Below are 19,664 nucleotides of genomic sequence, written 5' to 3'. Positions count from 1 at the left end.
CCTCCTCACCTTTTCGCTTTGCTTGTGGACTTCAGTGCACAACACATCAGCTGTCTGTGACCAGGCAAAAAAAACTTTCCAAGCCAAACATTTATATCATCACCGCTAACCGCTACACACAGCCTCCATCATTGTCACCATATTAAAGTTATAGTAAACATACACAATATATACAAAAGTATGTGGACACCACTTCAAACTAGTGGATTCAGTCATTTCAGCCACACCCATTGCTGATAGATATATAAAATCGAGCACACCTCCATGCAATCTCCATATGCGGGAGGGTAGCCTAGTGGTTAGAGCATTGGACTAGTAACCGGAAGGTTGCAAGTTCAAATCCCTGAGTTGACAAGGTACAAATCTGTCGTTCTGCCCCTGAACAGGCAGTTAACCCACTGTTCCTAGGCAGTCATTGAAAATAAGAATTTGTTCTTAACTGACTTTCCTATAAAAAATAAAAAATAGACAAACATTGGCCTTACTGAAGAGCTCAATGACTTTCAACATGGCACCGTCATAAGATGCCACCTTTCCAACAAGTCAGTTCGTAAACATTGTCTGTCCTCAGTTGGAACACGGTCTTACGAGTTCCAAACTGCTGCTGGAAACAACGTCAGCACAATAATTGTTCGTCGGGAGCTTCATGAAATGGGTTTCCATAGTCAAGCAGCTGCACACAGGCCTAAGATCACCATGCGCAATGCCAGGAGTCGGCTGGAGTGGTGTAAAGCTTGCAGCCATTGTGCTCTGGAGCAGTGAAAACGCATTATCTCGAGTAATTAATCACCTTTCACCATCTGGCATTCCGAATAACGAATATGGGTTTAACGGATGCCAGGTGAACACTACCTGCCCCAATGCATAGTGCCAACTGTAAAGTTCGTTGGAGGAGGAATAACAGCTGTTTTTCATGGTTCAGGCTAGGCCCCTTAGTTCTAGTGCAGGGAAATCTTAATGCTACAGCATACAATGACATTCTAGATGATTCTGTGCTTCCAACTTTGTGGCAACAGTTTGGGGAAGGTCCTTTCCTGTTTCAGCATGACAATGCCCCCATGCACAAAGCGACATCCATACAGAAATGGTTGGTCAAGGTCGATGTGGAAGAACTTGACTGGCCTGCACAGAGCCCTGACCTCAATTCTATCAAACACCTTTAGGATGAATTGGAACGCCGACTGCTAGCCAGGCCTAATCACTCAACATCAGTGCCCGACCTCACTAATGCTCTTGTGGCTTAATGGAAGCAAGTTCCAGCATCTAGTGGAAAGCCTTCCCAGAAGAGTGGAGGCTGTTATAGTAGCAAAGGGGGGAACACTCCATATTAATGCCCATGATTTTGGAATGAGATGTTCGATGAACAGGTGTCCACAGACCTACTAGAACTAATGGTTAGTAAACCGGCTGCAATCATGCAGTACAGTGTACAGTCAGTAAACAGTTTAGCAGTTACACCGATGGGCCCCGGTGGCAATGAATGACTTAAACCAAAAGCTTACCTTAACTTGGAAGAGTTGGAGTAGCCATAGCCAGCTAGCTAATATAGCATCCCTCTCTGTTTGAGCCGGGTGTTTGAGTAGAATAAAATAGGTAGCTCCATTCGCTAAGTGAAAAAATATATAACTAAATCTCTCTCTCTCTCTTGCTTTCGCTTTGCTGCTTTTCCTTCATTTTTAAAGAAATCAATTTGTTTAAAACTGTTCAACTATTGTCTATCTCTTTCTTTGAGTCAACTACTCACCACATTTTATGTACTGCAGTGCTAGATAGCTGTAGCCTTTGCTTTCAGTACTACATTCATGCTCTCATCCTTTTGGGTGGACAACATGTCAGTTGATGCTGCAAGTGCTTTGATAGGTTGTAGGACGTCCTCAGGAAGTTATCATAATTACTGTGCAAGTTTATGGAAGGGGGTGAGAATCATGATCCTCCTAGGTTTTGTAATGCAGTCAATGTACCCAGATGAAGACGGAAACTAGCTGTCTTCCGGCTTCACCATGATGCTACCTTACAGTGTACTGTTAAAGCTATTGCAGACCTTCATTGCAAAATAGTGTGTTTTAATCAATCCTGACTGGTCTCCTAGTCCCTGATGCTGAAAAACATCCCCACAGCATGATGCTGCCACCACCATGTTTGAGAGTCATTTAGGTGCATTCTGGCAAACTCCAAGCAGGCTGTCATGTGCCTTTTAATGAGGAGTGACTTCCATCTACCATAAAGGCCTGATTGGTGGAGTGCTACAGAGATGGTTGTCCTTCTGGAAGGTTCTCCCATCGCCACAGAGGAACTCTGGAGCTCTGTCAGAGTGACCATTGGGTTCTCCCAAGGCCCTTCTCCCCCGATTGCTCAGTTTGGCTGGGCTGACAGCTATAGGAAGAGTCTTGGTGTTTCCAAACTTCTTCCATTTATGAATGATGGAGGCCACTCTGTTCTTGGGGACCTTCAATGCTGCAGACATTTTTTGGTACCCTTCCCCAGATCTGTACCTCAACACAATCCGGTCTCGGAGCTCTACGGACAATTCCTTCGACATCATGGCTTGGTTTTTGCTCTGACATGCACTGTCAACTATAGGACCTTATATAGACAGGTGTGTGCCTTTCCAAATCATGTCCAATCAATTGAATTTACCACAGGTGGTAAACAAGGATGATCAATGGAAACAGGATGCACCTGAGCTCAATATCGAGTCTTATAGCAAAGGGTCTGAATACTTATAAAAATAAGGTATTTCTGTTTTCGCTTTGTCATTATAGGTTATTGTGTGTAGATTGATGAGGGATTTAAAAAAATCCATTTTAGAATAAGGCTGTGACGTAACAAAATGTGGAAAAAGGGAAGGGGTCTGAATACTTTCTGAATGCCCTGTATATGCGGATACCGCCAATATTTATTTGCTAGTTTATTTATTTATTTATTTTTTTATTTCACCTTTATTTAACCAGGTAGGCTAGTTGAGAACAAGTTCTCATTTGCAACTGCGACCTGGCCAAGATAAGGCATAGCAGTGTGAACAGACAACACAGAGTTACACATGGAGTAAACAATTAACAAGTCAATAACACAGTAGAAAAAAGGGGGAGTCTATATATACATTGTGTGCAAAAGGCATGAGAAGGTAGGCAAATAATTACAATTATGCAGATTAACACTGGAGTGATAAATGATCAGATGGTTATGTAAAGGTAGAGATATTGGTGTGCAAAAGAGCAGAAAAATAAATAAATAAAAACAGTATGGGGATGAGGTAGGTGAAAATGGGTGGGCTATTTACCAATAGACTATGTACAGCTGCAGCGATCGGTTAGCTGCTCAGATAGCAGATGTTTGAAGTTGGTGAGGGAGATAAAAGTCTCCAACTTCAGTGATTTTTGCAATTCGTTCCAATCACAGGCAGCAGAGAACTGGAACGAAAGGCGGCCAAATGAGGTGTTGGCTTTAGGGATGATCAGTGAGATACACCTGCTGGAGCGCGTGCTACGGATGGGTGTTGCCATCGTAACCAGTGAACTGAGATAAGGCGGAGCTTTACCTAGCATGGACTTGTAGATGAGCTGGAGCCAGTGGGTCTGGCGACGAATATGTAGCGAGGGCCAGCCGATTAGAGCATACAAGTCGCAGTGGTGGGTGGTATAAGGTGCTTTAGTGACAAAACGGATGGCACTGTGATAAACTGCATCCAGTTTGCTGAGTAGAGTGTTGGAAGCAATTTTGTAGATGACATCGCCGAAGTCGAGGATCGGTAGGATAGTCAGTTTTACTAGGGTAAGTTTGGCGGCGTGAGTGAAGGAGGCTTTGTTGCGGAATAGAAAGCCGACTCTTGATTTGATTTTCGATTGGAGATGTTTGATATGGGTCTGGAAGGAGAGTTTAGAGTCTAGCCAGACACCTAGGTACTTATAGATGTCCACATATTCAAGGTCGGAACCATCCAGGGTGGTGATGCTGGTCAGGCGTGCGGGTGCAGGCAGCGAACGGTTGAAAAGCATGCATTTGGTTTTACTAGCGTTTAAGAGCAGTTGGAGGCCACGGAAGGAGTGCTGTATGGCATTGAAGCTCGTTTGGAGGTTAGATAGCACAGTGTCCAAGGACGGGCCGGAAGTATATAGAATGGTGTCGTCTGCGTAGAGGTGGATCAGGGAATCGCCCGCAGCATGAGAAACATCATTGATATATACAGAGAAAAGAGTCGGCCCGAGAATTGAACCCTGTGGCACCCCCATAGAGACTGCCAGAGGACCGGACAGCATGCCCTCCGATTTGACACACTGAACTCTGTCTGCAAAGTAATTGGTGAACCAGGCAAGGCAGTCATCCGAAAAACCGAGGCTACTGAGTCTGCCAATAAGAATACGGTGATTGACAGAGTCGAAAGCCTTGGCAAGGTCTATGAAGACGGCTGCACAGTACTGTCTTTTATCGATGGCGGTTATGATATCGTTTAGCACCTTGAGCGTGGCTGAGGTACACCCGTGACCAGCTCGGAAACCAGATTGCACAGCGGAGAAGGTACGGTGGGATTCAAGATGGTCAGTGATCTGTTTGTTGACTTGGCTTTCGAAGACCTTAGATAGGCAGGGCAGGATGGATATTGGTCTGTAACAGTTTGGGTCCAGGGTGTCGCCCCCTTTGAAGAGGGGGATGACTGCGGCAGCTTTCCAATCCTTGGGGATCTCAGACGATATGAAAGAGAGGTTGAACAGGCTGGTAATAGGGGTTGCGACAATGGCGGCGGATAGTTTCAGGAATAGAGGGTCCAGATTGTCAAGCCCAGCTGATTTGTACGGGTCCAGGTTTTGCAGCTCTTTCAGAACATCTGCTATCTGGATTTGGGTAAAGGAGAACCTGGAGAGGCTTGGGCGAGTAGCTGCGGGGGGGGGGAGCTGTTGGACGAGGTTGGAGTAGCCAGGCGGAAGGCATGGCCAGCCGTTGAGAAATGCTTGTTGAAGTTTTCGATAATCATGGATTTATCGGTGGTGACCGTGTTACCTAGCCTCAGTGCAGTGGGCAGCTGGGAGGAGGTGCTCTTGTTCTCCATGGACTTCACAGTGTCCCAGAACTTTTTGGAGTTGGAGCTACAGGATGCAAACTTCTGCCTGAAGAAGTTGGCTTTAGCTTTCCTGACTGACTGTGTGTATTGGTTCCTGACTTCCCTGAACAGTTGCATATCGCGGGGACTGTTCGATGTTAGTGCAGTCCGCCACAGGATGTTTTTGTGCTGGTCGAGGGCAGTCAGGTCTGGAGTGAACCAGGGGCTATATCTGTTCTTAGTTCTGCATTTTTTGAACGGAGCATGCTTATCCAAAATGGTGAGGAAGTTACTTTTAAAGAAAGACCAGGCATCCTCAACTGACGGGATGAGGTCAATGTCCTTCCAGGATACCCGGGCCAGGTCGATTAGAAAGGCCTGCTCACAGAAGTGTTTTAGGGAGCGTTTGACAGTGATGAGGGGTGGTCGTTTGACTGCGGCTCCGTAGCGGATACAGGCAATGAGGCAGTGATCGCTGAGATCCTGGTTGAAGACAGCGGAGGTGTATTTGGAGGGCCGGTTGGTCAGGATGACGTCAATGAGGGTGCCCTTGTTTACAGAGTTAGGGTTGTACCTGGTGGGTTCCTTGATGATTTGAGTGAGATTGAGGGCATCTAGCTTAGATTGTAGGACTGCCGGGGTGTTAAGCATATCCCAGTTTAGGTCACCTAACAGAACAAACTCTGAAGCTAGATGGGGGGCGATCAATTCACAAATGGTGTCCAGGGCACAGCTGGGAGCTGAGGGGGGTCGGTAGCAGGCGGCAACAGTGAGAGACTTATTTCTGGAGAGAGTAATTTTCAAAATTAGTAGTTCGAACTGTTTGGGTATGGACCTGGAAAGTATGACATTACTTTGCAGGCTCTCTCTGCAGTAGACTGCAACTCCTCCTCCTTTGGCAGTTCTATCTTGACGGAAGATGTTATAGTTGGGTATGGAAATCTCAGAATTTTTGGTGGCCTTCCTGAGCCAGGATTCAGACACGGCAAGGACATCAGGGTTAGCAGAGTGTGCTAGAGCAGTGAGTAAGACAAACTTAGGGAGGAGGCTTCTGATGTTGACATGCATGAAACCAAGGCTTTTTCGATCACAGAAGTCAACAAATGAGGGTGCCTGGGGACATGCAGGGCCTGGGTTTACCTCCACATCACCCGCGGAACAGAGAAGGAGTAGTATGAGGGTGCGGCTGAAGGCTATCAAAACTGGTCGCCTAGGGCGTTGGGGACAGAGAATAAGAGGAGCAGGTTTCTGGGCATGGTAGAATATATTCAGGGCATAATGCGCAAACAGGGGTATGGTGGGGTGCGGGTACAGCGGAGGTAAGCCCAGGCACTGGGTGATGATGAGAGAGGTTGTATCTCTGGACATGCTGGTTGTAATGGGTGAGGTCACCGCATGTGTGGGGGGTGGGACAAAGGAGGTAACAGGGGTATAAAGAGTGGAACTAGGGGCTCCATTGTAAACTAAAACAATGATAACTAACCTGCACAACAGTATACAGGGCATATTGACATATGAGAGAGACATACAGCGAGGCATACAGTAATCACAGGTGTTGAATTGGGAGAGCTAGCTAAAACAGTAGGTGAGACAACAGCTAATCAGCTAGCACAACAACAGCAGGTAGAATGGCGATTGATTAGGCAGAGAGGGTCGGATTAACTACACACAGAGCCTAAGTGCGGCTGGGGCCGACAGATAAAACATAAACAAGCAGAATGGATTACCGTGATTAATGGACAGTCCAGCATGCATCAGCTATGTAGCCAAGTGATCAGTGTCCAAGGGGCAGCGGTGGATGGGGCAGGGAAGCTGGACTGGCGAGTGATTATCCAGGTTAGAAAACTAACAATGACCAAATAGCTTGTAGCCAGTTAGCTGGTTAGCTTCTGGAGGTTCTTGAGTGTGTTCTAAAAATGTAAAGATAATAGCGGTTCCGTATCACATTGGGTGAGGCAGGTTACCGGAAGGTATAAACAAATTAAAAATCGAAAAGGGATAGAAAGTAAATATGGGTTCAGTGAGTGTTTGGGACGCGGCGATTCAGACGGTTAGCAGGCCTGTGCTAACAAGCTAACAGTTAGTAGACGGTGCTAAACACGGTAGCAGTTAGCGGACCGGGCTAAACAAGCTAGCAGTTAGCAGGCCGAATTTGCAAGCAAGGAGATAGCAAGGGCTAGAGAGTTAGCCTTTGGGGACGTCGCGATGGGGGTATCTGTTTATTCCTCTTCATGCAGTGACATCGATGGACCGGTCGTGGGTCTGGATATTGTAGCCCAGGAGCTCAAAATGTTCCGTTTGCGATGGGAATCCGGGGATGAAAAATAAAAATAAAATAATAAATAGGTCCGTTATGCTCTGGTTAGAGTCGCGTTGTTCGAACTGGCGAGAGCTTTCCGAGCTAAAGGTTAGCTGATGACCGGTTAGCTGAAGACCGCTAGCAATGTTTTGCTGAAGCTGGTAGTTCGTTGGCTAGCTTCAGTTGAGGGGTTCCAGGTCCGAAGTAAATATAAATACTTTAGGAAAAATAGCTACGTTGGGTGAGGCGGGTTGCAGGAGAGTATTTAGAAGAAGTTGAGGTTCAGCAAAGAGTTTTAAAGATATGTGAAGAAAAAAACGAAAACAAACGATATATACAAGGGACACTACACGACAATACGTCCTACTGCTACGCCATCTTGGATCAGTGTATTTAATAGGGGCAATACAAGTTCAAAAGTTGACATATTGACTGTTCTGATTTGGGCAATGTTTGTGTTTCTGACTTTAGCCATGTTTGTGTTGTGTTCCAGGTCGTACTCTTGGGTCCGGGGCGTTTGGCAGGGTGGTCGAGGCGACTGCCTATGGTCTCAGTCATTCCCAGTCCAGCACAAAGGTGGCAGTAAAAATGCTCAAATGTAAGTGATAACAATCATCTGCAGTTTTGATTCAGTATGTTTCTGCTTTAGCCAACTTGTCCTTGGTTTGTTTGGTAAGATAAAAATCCAGTTTCAGTCTTAGTTCTTGTTCACTAACCTTTGTGTCCTCTGATCTCTGACCACCAGCCACAGCCAGGAGGAGTGAGACCCAGGCTCTGATGTCAGAGCTGAAGATCATGAGCCACCTGGGGCCTCACCTCAACATCGTCAACCTGCTGGGAGCTTGCACCAAACAGGGTGAGCTCCGCCCCCATCACCACAGCAACAATCCCAAACTAAAATCATTAGCCTCTGAAATCCCATGCCTAGGGCAACACCATGTATACTGGAACATTGTTAATGTGGGAGGAAACCCATCTACCTAGGGAGACTATAACGTCATAGCTACAAACGTTCAATTTGATTAACCACATAATTCCATGTGTGACACACAAATGATTCTCTGATGAAGAGAAATAATTGTCCTTCATTTGTGACTTTCACATCTCAGGTCCTCTCTACCTGGTGACGGAGTACTGTCGCTATGGAGACCTGGTGGACTACTTACACAGGAACAAGCACACGTTTCTGCAGTACTACGCTGAGAAGAACCAGGAGGACTCTGGTTGCCGCGTCTCTGGAGGGAGCACCCCTCTCAGCCAGAGGAAAGGGTGAGTGCTACCTCCTCCTCTGTGGCTCGGGTCTGTGTTTGGAAGATGAAGTAGAGGTTAAATGTATAACCACATATGAATGGGAGAAAAAAAGACAAGCTGTCAATTACAAAAATGAGGCCATACGTACATTGAGCATTTGTTTGTGTTTTTTTCCACTATCCTAATGTTTCTTGAATATATTGGCAGCCACTAGGGTAGCCTAGTGGTTAGCGCGTTGGACTAGTAACCGGAAGGTTGCAAGTTCAAACCCCTGAGCTGACAAGGTACAAATCTGTCAGTTAACCCACTGTTCCTAGGCCGTCATTGAAAATTAGAATTTGTTCTTAACTGACTTGCCTAGTTAAATAAAGGTAAAATAATGTGTCCCAAATATCTTGGCAGCTACGTGTCGTTTGGCAGTGAGTTTGATGGTGGCTACATGGACATGAGTAAGGATGAGCCCACGGTGTACGTCCCCATGCAGGAACTTAAAGACACCATCAAATACACTGACATCCAACCTTCTCCATATGAGTCGCCCTACCAGCACCACCTTTACCAGGAACAAGGTATGGAGTCCAGGAAATACATGCTAATAACAAAGCCAAAGCGTACTGTATACTTTCTACAATGTAGGTCTATTGCAAGGGAGCCTGGTATAGGAGAACTGTCTCATTGTAATGGCTGAAATGGAATATCAAACACATCAAACATATGGAAACCACACTTCATTCCATTTCACCTATTACAATGAGCCCATCCTCCTATAGCTCCTCCCACCAGCCTCCTCTTGTCTATTGCATGCCAGACATATGGGAAGCACATGTGAAAGGATGGGCGGACTGACTGGCAGACAGGAAAGGACAGCAATGTTGTTTATTTGACCTCCAGAAGCCTCTCTGTGTATTTTAGCAAGTCGACGTCACTATACATGTACATACTGTATATGCTGTCCATGTGTAACACCTGAACACCGATTCACCTTTACATTGTCTCCTTCCTCTTTTTGACCTCTGAACCCTTCCATCAATGTCTCTGCCCTCCCTGCCAGACCAGACCACAGTGGACAGTGCCCTGGTCATCAGTGACTGCCCTACCCTCAGCTATTCTGACCTCATTGGCTTCAGCTACCAGGTGGCCAAGGGCATGGAGTTCCTTGCCTCCAAGAACGTATGTTATGTTATATTGTATTATTTTAGTTTATTGCTCTATATTTCTGTATTATTCTTTATTGTGCCAGGTTAGTAAAGTACAGACCTGGATATAGAATGTACTTCATCATCTGTACTAAATGTCCCAGACCATGTCTCCATGTAACCCTGTTGTTGAACCCTGTCCTCCCCAGTGTGTCCATCGTGATCTGGCCGCCAGGAACGTGTTGATCTGTGAGGGGAAGCTGGTGAAGATCTGTGACTTTGGTCTGGCCAGAGACATCATGCACGACTCCAACTACGTCTCCAAAGGCAGCGTGAGTGGCAGGCTCACTCAGGGTCACTCAGGGTCACCCAGGGTCACTCAAACACATGAAACATTACATGACCATTATGGTAACCACTACGTACATTTTGAAAGATAACAGTAAGATAACACCATAGATTATGACCTTCAACCTACTTCAATTGTAATTAGCCATAACTGCTACTGTAACCTACTTCTCAGTACCTGGCTGATGCTAATCTTACCTCTGACCTCTTCCCCCTCTCAGACGTTCCTTCCTCTTAAGTGGATGGCCCCAGAGAGTATTTTCCATAACCTGTACACCACCCTGAGTGACGTGTGGTCCTATGGCATCCTGCTCTGGGAGATCTTCACCCTGGGTAGGAGGACATACATGAAACAGAACCCCATTCATTATTAATAGATAGATGGAAGACAAGAGATTACTGTTTGATTAAACCAAAACAAACTATTAACTGGAGTTCATTTACGTTCAGAAATATTAGTAGTAGTGTGGGTGCAACTTTTGATTACATACATGTTTATTTAATATGAACGTATAAAGGTTTCACTCTGTCTTAACAGACAGGCCATGAAGTTGTCTATCAGATTATCTAATCCTGAGTCTGTCTTCAGGGTCAGATGAGCTCTTGTTGTTATCTACAGTCAGGGTTCATAATCAATTCATTTGGGGATTTTAAAAATCTTTTTGAAACTGCCGTGACAACAAGAGCACCTATTGAGAAGTTGTTCATTTAGGGTGAAGCCGCGTGATTTGTAAACAACCTTTTTCTTGGAAAACAAAACTTTTGGAAACTCTTGATTCAGCATGACTTTAAGATTTTCAAAGTACATTCAGACTGATCAGCTTTTAAATATTGTTTTATGTTCTGACAGGAGGAGCCCCCTACCCTGATCTGCCCATGAATGAGCTGTTCTACAGTGCCTTAAAGAGAGGATATCGCATGGCCAAACCTAACCACGCCACCGATGAAGTGTAAGTCTCTAGAATGGCACCAAGACCATCCCTCCCAAAGACCTCTCAGGATTCTAGTATTGTGTGTCAGAGAGAATTTAAGAAAGTACATTTATATTTTCTGTACCTTGTTCTTCAGTTATGAAGTCATGCAGAAGTGCTGGGATGAGAAGTACGAGAGAAGGCCAGAGTTCTCTTTTCTGGTGCACACAATGGGGAACATGCTCACAGACAGCTATAAAAAGGTACCTTATTAATATACAGGGTTCTTCTGCTTTACATGTATCTGTGCATCTGAGGACCAAGGTGTTTCCACATTGACATACACTACCGTTCAAAAGTTTCACTTAGAAATGTCCTTGTTTTTGAAAGAAAAGCAAAAAATGTTGTCCATAAAAATAAGATGAAATTGATCAGAAATACAGTGTAGATATTGTTAATGTTGTAAAAGACTGTTGTAGCTGGAAACAGCTGATTGTTAATGGAATATCTACATAGGTGTACAGAGGCCCATTATCAGCAACCATCACTCCTGTGTTCCAATGCCACGTTGTGTTAGCTAATCCAAGTTTATAATTTTAAAAGGCTAATTGATCATTAGAAAACCCTTTGCAATCATGTTAGCACAGCTGAAAACAATTGTTCTGATTAAAGAAGCAATAAAACTGGCCTTCTTTAGACTAGTTGAGTATCTGGAGAATCAGAATTTGTGGGTTCGATTACAGGCTCAAAATGTCCAGAAACAAAGAACTTTCTTCTGATACTGATCAGTCTATTCTTATTACTGAAAAATGAAGTGAAGATGCTGGCCTTCTATGCAGAGTTGCAAAGAAAAAGCCATATCTCAGACTAGCCAATAAAAAGAAAAGATTAAGATGGGCAAAAGAACACAGACACTGGATAGAGGAACTCTGCCTAGAAGGCCAGCATCTCGGAGTCGCCTCTTCACTGTTGAAGTTGAGACTGCTGTTTTGCGGGTACTATTTAATGATGCTGCCAGTTGAGGACTTGTGAGGCGTCTGTTTCTCAAACTAGACACTCTAATGTCCTCTTGCTCAGTTGTGCACCAGGGCCTCCCACTCCTCTTTCTATTCTGGTTAGGGCCACTTTGCACTGTTCTGTGAAGGCAGAAGTACACAGCTTGGTACAAGATCTTCAGTTTCTTGGCAATTTCCCGCATGGAATAGCCTTAATTTCTCAGAACAAGAATAGATGGACATGTTTCAGAAGAAAGTTCTTTGTTTCTGGCCATTTTGAGCCTGTAATCGAACCCACAAATTCTGATTCTCCAGATACTCAACTAGTCTAAAGAAGGCCAGTTTTATTGCTTCTTTAATCAGAACAATTGTTTCCAGCTGTGCTAACATAATTGCAAAAGGGTTTTCTAATGATCAATTAGCCTTTTACAATTATAAACTTGGATTAGCTAACACAACGTGCCATTGGAACACAGGAATGACGGTTGCTGATAATGGGCCTCTGTACGCCTATGTAGATATTCCATTAAAAATCAGCCGTTTCCAGCTACAATAGACATTTACAACATTAACAATGTCTACACTGTATTTCTGATCAATTATTTTAATGGACCAAATAATTAGCTTTTCTTTCAAAAACAAGGACATCTCTAAGTGACAACCAAACTTTTAAATGGTAGTGTATGTAAAATATGTATGCATTGTTTATGGATGTATGATTCATGCATCAGTTTGATATTTATTGATTGTTTATTGGTGTAGAGATACTGCCAGGTCAACGATGAGTTCTTCAAGCGTGACCACCCAGCCGTGGTCCGCACCAAACCCAGGCTCTCCTCTCACTTCCCCACTCCGGCCCTAACCCCGTCCACCGCCCCTGCCACCCCCCAGGACACAAACCCCTACCCCCTCACTGGGGACTTCAGACCCGAGGCAGATGGTGAGGAAGCTTCCTACAACGACTACATCATCCCCATCCCAGACCCCAAGCCTGAGGAGGAAGTCTGCTCCGAGGCTAACGACATGCCAACGAAAAGCCTCGCAAGGTATAGCCATCTGACATACGACTGCCTGACTGACTGACTGACTGACTGCAGATGTGTGCCAAGTGCTTGGTATGCAGGACAGATGAGGCAGATTTACTCTAGAGGACCTTGTATTGTTACAACACCAACCCACACAGCCAGATGTGGGATTGAGACAAAAGCTGTTTTATGTTACAATGTATACATTGTGAGCAATAAGGATTGTGCATACAGTGCACAGGATATTTAAGCAGAAATCTAAGACGAGCCTAGATGGTTTAAAAGTAATAGTTTAAATGGAATTTATTGGCGCCTTACTGTGATTAATGCATAATTTTCACCTGAAATAAACCATAGAATCACAGATAGGTTCGTGAAAGAACATGTGTGATGTTATTCCTTGTAGTTCTCGGGCTCTGGAGGACGAGGAGGCTGATTCCATCTCCCAGGAGACAGTGGAGGCAGACACCATTCCAGAGGATAAATATCTCCATGCCAACCAGGCCCTGATTCCACTGGAGTCCTCTGGAACACCGGAAGCGGAAGACAGCTTCCTGTGAGCCTTTCAAGGAACTTGGTGAAAGTATGACATTCCTGAATAGCTTTAGTGGATTAAGAGAAAAATGTAGCAAATTCAATTAGAAGGTGACTTTTACAACACAAACAACTCCCACTGCTTTAGCAAATATTCAACAATTGGTGCTTTCAAAAGAATGCTGTGTTGAAAATCTATTCAAAATCTATATTTACTATGAGAGTGACACATTTAATCATTGTGGTTGATTGATGATGCAAACTACTCCATCTTGAATAAAGGGATCATTTGCAAAGCCCTCGCATAAGAAAATAAGTATTAGTATCACATAAGAAGTTACTTTTAAGTTAGGGATTCATGATTTGTAAAATACTGTATGTAGCATTGTGGTCACTATTGCAGTGTTTCTATGGTGATTTGTATTCACGTGTTTCCTTTCACATGTGTTGTATTTTGATGCTATTTTGTATTTTATTTGGATCCCCATTAGCACCAGCTACTCTTCATGGGGTCCACACAAAACATGAAACATAGCATAATACAGAACATTAATAGACAAGAACAGCTCAAGGACAGAACTACATGCAGAACTATATATATTTTGAAGATAAAAACATTAAGCCTCCAAAACCTGTCAAGTTTTGAAAATCATTAAAAGTGGAGTATATACTGTTACATTTTGCTTGTGTGAAAAAGTTCCAGTTTTCTGACAGGTACTTTAGTTGGTAAAAAAAAAAAAACATTAACACAATCTTATGGCATCTATACTTCTTAACATTAATTGAATATGATATTCTAGTTGCACTGAGGATTTTTTTGTTTTGTTTGTGTCCTTAAGTTACAAATGCGTACTTTCTATTTTCTACTCCAGGTTATTTTGCGAGAATGTAATACATTTTGAGAAGAGCTAAGCATACATCAGCCTTAATTGAGCAGAACATTATACACTCAGTAAATGGTATGTCTCAAATTATCATTTTATGTTGTCTTTAGTTTTATATAGATTTATTTTTACATTTTATGTAGTGTTTGTTTTAAACAATTCTGTATAAATGTTGCACTTTACAATGTTTAGGAAAACATTTCCAAGAAAAGGATTTAAGGTACAGTAGATAAGAGATTGAATGATTATGAGAGATATGAAAGAAATGTATGTTTTTACACAGCGGTACTGACTGAATGAGAAATAATCTGAGCATATCACTGCCTTAGCACACCTGGTACAAGATTAGTACGTTGTTTTGTACTGTGACTAATAAGTGAGATCTTTGAAGTGCATTTGTATTGTATAAAGTTCTATGAAAGAAACAAATATATGGCCTATAGTATCCATATGAAAGGATATACAATAAACATTTCTATGGAAGGAGATCTTCTACAGAAATATGGCTATAAAGATTTGAATCTATATTCTTGAAGCAATTATATGATACCTGAGATAATTTGCCACTTGCTCGCAGAGGTTCTCCTATCGTTACATACACTACCAGTGAAATATAAATGACATGCTTCCTTGTACATATTTGTCACATGGTATAGGAACACAGAATGCAGAACACTACATATTGTAGAATATTCACCACACACACGCTATTGTACCAAAACTTCTCTGTATGTTTACAAATGTATTTTTCTATGTAGTTTATAAACGTTTATGTGAAAATAAAAGTTTATAATGAAAATATGATAGATCATTTACTTTTGTCCTTACTGTCTTCTTTTAAACTAGCTAATGAGGGACAGTTCCGGTTGTTTATTTTTTAGTAGTTCAATGACATGCAGAGTACTGCTATTTAACAGAAAATATGAATTGTGTTGTTCAGCTGTCATAACTTCAACAACAACACATGCTTGCTACACAGACTTGTCTTCTAATGCATTGGCTTTATTCAATCAATGTAGAAGAGATAAAACGTCCCCACATGAATTGAGCTTAACTCGAAGAGCTAGCTGTTGAGAATCAGCAAATCCAAACAAAGTTTCCCAAGCCCAGATAGACTTATATCATCCCTTATAAACCAGTCCTATCAAAGCCTCTCTTTTTTGAGCCTTCAGCAGAACCCCCCCCCCCCCCCCCCACACACACACACACACACACACACACACACACACACTCTCTCTCTCTATTCCCTGGTTCCATTCTGTGGGCCATCAAAGAGGTCTTTTTACTGTCCTCCCAGAAGCCCCAGCCCTCTGCTCCACTTGTGGCTGAGGACCATGGAGGCCTGGGTTGGGGCTGGCTGGAACAGGCTGGGGCTAGGCCGGCAGGCTAGGCAGCAGTGCAGCAGTGTGACCACCATCACAGGAGATTAGTCTCAGCTCTCAGCACCATGGCATTAGGATTGGGAGGGCCGGCCTGTTTGCTAACCAAACCGAGACGCATGGTCATTAGCGGGGAGCGTGACACCTCTGTCTGTCCGTCTGTCTGTTTATATCTCTTTTACTGTCTGCGTGTCAGACTAAGAGAGACGGAGACTGAAGAGAAACAGGGTTGGCGGGACTTTACTCGCTCCTGGATGCTGGACCCATACAGCTTGGTGAGGTCAGATCTTACCACAGTGCTGAAGACATCTACAGGTACAGTAGAGTTCATCTGATGTTTACAATCTTAGCCATGTTCAAATCACATTTGAATAGGCTTTCAGTAAGGTATGGCCTATATTTCCAGATTTCAAAGTGACAAATCCTGTACGTTTTGTTTTCCCACTCGTCCTTAGAAAAGAAGAAGTGTATGACAGCAGAGTTCCAACCTGATGACTCCTCATTTCTCTCCTTGACCACAGACGAAATAACAACACTCCGAGACATACAGACATACAGCCAGACACAGAGCTGGAAAAGATCCAGGATGGTGCTGTACCTGGCCTTTCTGCTGGGGATCCTGCCCACTGCAGCTCAAGGTAAGTCTCAACACCTGTTTAGTACTGGATTATATTGGCATTCAGGTTCATGACTTGGTTTGGTTCTGTCGTTTAAAGGTCTTTTTTATTTGAAGGAGTGGAGCAGTCCCACTCCTTTTGGAATTATTTTGCTTTTTTGAATAGATAGTAAAGTTTGGAAAGACAGGGGAGATAGTGGGAGGGTGAGTCAAAGGGGAGGTGGGCCTGATTTGAACCTTCTGGCATACATGTGTAACAGTTGGACCACACGGGCCACTTGGTAGTATTGTTGATATTGTATTTAATGCAGCTCTTGTGTCCTCCATACTTTTACGTGGATAATGCCTGACTAAAAATGCAATTTAAAGCTCCAATTCAGCAGTTAAAAACAATAACAACACATTTTCCCCGCTACTGTTATTGTTTGGAGAAATGTAGCCACTCTCAAAGCAATAGACATGGCTATGGATGCAAAGACTGACCATCCATGATATCAAATTTATATTTTTAACCATGTTTTGAGGCTATTTAGTGCTTGTTTACATTTGCATTGTTTACAAACATTGGAGTAAACCAAGCTCATATTTTGGGTTCTCCCACATGAAAAAAATACTATAGTATACTATGGTATACTGTAGTATTCACTGTAGAGTTTTTGCAGAGTTTACTGTAGTATTCAATGCATTGTTTTTGCGGACTAAAGTCAGTACTGTAGTATTTTGTATTTACAGTTAACTATGAATACTGTAGTAAAATAATACTGTAGTTTATACTATAGTAATTAATGTAGTGTTTTACAGATTGTAGTATACTGTAGTATTTACTGTAGTGTTTTTGCAGAATGTAGTATACTGTATTATTTACTGTAGTGTTATTGCGGACATTATTGTAGCATTTTATACAGTGTTTTTGGGGGGGATAATACTGTAGAATTTACTATAGTGTAAATTCGACAGTATACAGCATTCTATACTAAGTACACACATGATCGGGGTTTACTATAGTGTGTATTATAGTATTCTACAGTATAATACAGTTTACTACAGAATTCTATAGTAAGTTCTGTAGTATTATATAGTAAACTGTAGAATTGTTTTCATGTGTGCTGATGGAGTATGACAGTTGAACTTAGCTCATGGGGCATTTCTAAGTTATATTCTTCAAGAATCAATGAGTACATACCATTGATTTGTTACTCCAAAAATGGGTGTAGCAACTGCAGATTGCCCCTTTAAATGTCACATCACATTTATCAGACAACATATCAAAGAAGCATGTGTCTGAGGTCTTGAATATGAACAATCATATGTAGGACAGTACTGTCCTGTACATATGGCTGAGGTCTTGCTCCATTGTATCACAGCCATATGTATTTGATAGGCAGCTAGTATACTTGGAGTCCATAGGAAGGTGGTGTGTAATGTTATCAGGAAATCTAGACCCAGAATGCTGAATGGCACAAAACCAAGAACAGCCCCCTCCCTCTGACCCTCTAAAGTTGAGCTGTGGACTGTGATAAATAAGAACATCTGCTGAACAACAAATCTCAGTTCTGCTTTGAGATAAAACAAGAAACAAACTTTACATGTAAGAACAAATGGAGGGAACACTTAGGCTGCTGTAGTGTTGAGATGTTTCATGATGATGTTTCATCTGCTTCATGGTTGCCAAATACAGTAGAGTGAATGCTGAATAAAACTGCACCATGAGAAAGCCCAAATGAGGTTTTATAGATTTAAAAGAAGAAAACAACTAGAAATGTCCTTTAAAGCCATCTTCTACTGGAGATTTGTCTTGATGTTCTTAAAACCCCCTTGACCCCAGTAAGTTGTTGGAGTGTCTCAAAGAAGGCATTGTTTCTCTGTGTGTCACCAGGCAGCAGTTAGCTTTGTCACACCCCAAGGGAGAACATCTCCATGGTCTTTACACCCCATATAGCTCCCTCTGTCTCCCTCTGTCTGCATCTGTCCCTTCTGTTTTTGGACGAGAAAACACTGAGTCAACTCTTTGTTTGTTTTTTCTTGTGTTTGAGGGTGTAAAGGGGCAAGGCAATACGAGGGTATGGGTAGCCTATAGGAGACTTTGCATGCTGGGGTCATTGCTAGTTAGTAAGTCTCCTTTCATCATGACATAGATACAGAGTTGGAAAGCAGAAGTGAGAGAGGGAGTGAGACCTCTCCTTTAGGGCCAGCTCTGCAATGTGTTTCCTGAATTTGCAGTGTCCAAGTTAACTGTTTAACGCAGAGTGACCAGGACGACTTTCAGTTCTCCTCGGTCTTCATGGAAAGGTCAAAACAGAAAGAAATAGTGATCTGAGTTGTTGATGAACACCAATTGATTTAACCATGTTTTGAGTTTCCTGGTCTGGTCACATGGTCAAGAAGTAGTCTGTCCTAACCATTAAAGTGTATGTCCATGTACTGCTATAATAACAATACAAACAGCCCAATATAGTGATGGAGTTTTAACATCTCTGGTCTCTGTTTCCCTCAGCACAATGGCGGCATCCTGTAATCAAACTCAACTCCCAACTCGTGGTTGGGTCTGAGGTAGTACTGAACCCAGGCACCCCATTAGTCCTGAGGTGTGAGGGTGATGGGCCAGTCAACTGGCTGACCCGGTTGGCCAAACACAAGCGCTTCATCTCCAAGGTCAAGGGGAGAGTCAGAACCTTCAGGGTGGAACGTCCCTCTGCAGAACACACTGGGACCTATAAGTGTGAATATACCAGTGTGAACGTCAAGGGCCAGAACGTGTTTTCTACAGTGCACGTGTATGTGAAAGGTAAGCTCAGAAGAGTACTGAGTTGCTGTTAATTTACCATACCTGTAGAGAGAGGGATGATTTTGATTTTAAAAGTCTTGGGGGCATGGTTTTTGTTTGCTTATCTCCCTAGTATCTCTCATTCTAACACATCCCACCTTCTCCATCAGACCCAGACAGCCTATTTTGGACCAGCAGCACGTCCCTGAGTGTGGTGAGGAAGGAGGGGGAGAACTATCTGCTCCCCTGCCTGCTAACTGACCCAGAGGCTACAGACCTGGGGCTCCGCATGGACAACTGCACCTCCGTACCCCCAGGCATGAACTACACAGCAGACCCCCGCAGAGGCATCCTTATCCGCAACCTCCAACCCAGCTACAATGCAGACTATGTCTGTAGCGCCAAGCTCCACGGGGTGGAGAGGACGTCCAAGGCTTTCTCCATCAACATCATTCAAAGTGAGTAGGTTGAGTGTTGTGGAGGGATA

General features: G+C 43.3%; 2 protein-coding genes across 6 annotated transcripts in view; both read left to right on the top strand.

Annotated features, from left to right (window-relative positions):
- LOC139390622 (platelet-derived growth factor receptor beta-like) overlaps window positions 1–15,230 on the top strand; it is a 45,354-nt gene extending 30,124 nt beyond the window's left edge. The window contains exons 13-23 of one of the 3 annotated variants that reach the window (XM_071137869.1): window positions 7,828–7,932; window positions 8,080–8,190; window positions 8,444–8,603; window positions 8,988–9,154; window positions 9,637–9,755; window positions 9,931–10,053; window positions 10,291–10,402; window positions 10,920–11,019; window positions 11,138–11,243; window positions 12,738–13,021; window positions 13,407–15,230. In XM_071137869.1, coding sequence (XP_070993970.1) covers window positions 7,828–7,932; window positions 8,080–8,190; window positions 8,444–8,603; window positions 8,988–9,154; window positions 9,637–9,755; window positions 9,931–10,053; window positions 10,291–10,402; window positions 10,920–11,019; window positions 11,138–11,243; window positions 12,738–13,021; window positions 13,407–13,560 — 1,541 coding nt within the window. In that variant the 3' untranslated portion in view covers window positions 13,561–15,230. The remainder of the gene's footprint in view (window positions 1–7,827; window positions 7,933–8,079; window positions 8,191–8,443; window positions 8,604–8,987; window positions 9,155–9,636; window positions 9,756–9,930; window positions 10,054–10,290; window positions 10,403–10,919; window positions 11,020–11,137; window positions 11,244–12,737; window positions 13,022–13,406) is intronic. The other 2 variants (XM_071137871.1, XM_071137872.1) reach the window with 2 other exon arrangements.
- Window positions 15,231–15,846: 616 nt separating this feature from the next.
- Window positions 15,847–19,664, top strand: part of LOC139390437 (macrophage colony-stimulating factor 1 receptor 1-like) — a 28,772-nt gene continuing 24,954 nt past the window's right edge. The window contains exons 1-4 of one of the 3 annotated variants that reach the window (XM_071137560.1): window positions 15,847–16,112; window positions 16,319–16,435; window positions 18,908–19,198; window positions 19,348–19,635. In XM_071137560.1, coding sequence (XP_070993661.1) covers window positions 15,866–16,112; window positions 16,319–16,435; window positions 18,908–19,198; window positions 19,348–19,635 — 943 coding nt within the window. In that variant the 5' untranslated portion in view covers window positions 15,847–15,865. Of the gene's footprint in view, window positions 16,113–16,288; window positions 16,436–18,907; window positions 19,199–19,347; window positions 19,636–19,664 lie in introns of those variants that run through there. The other 2 variants (XM_071137561.1, XM_071137562.1) reach the window with 2 other exon arrangements.

Source organism: Oncorhynchus clarkii, chromosome 31, assembly GCF_045791955.1.
Source record: "Oncorhynchus clarkii lewisi isolate Uvic-CL-2024 chromosome 31, UVic_Ocla_1.0, whole genome shotgun sequence".
NCBI classification, from domain to species: Eukaryota; Metazoa; Chordata; class Actinopteri; order Salmoniformes; family Salmonidae; genus Oncorhynchus; species Oncorhynchus clarkii.
This window is presented reverse-complemented; position numbering and strand designations above follow the sequence as displayed.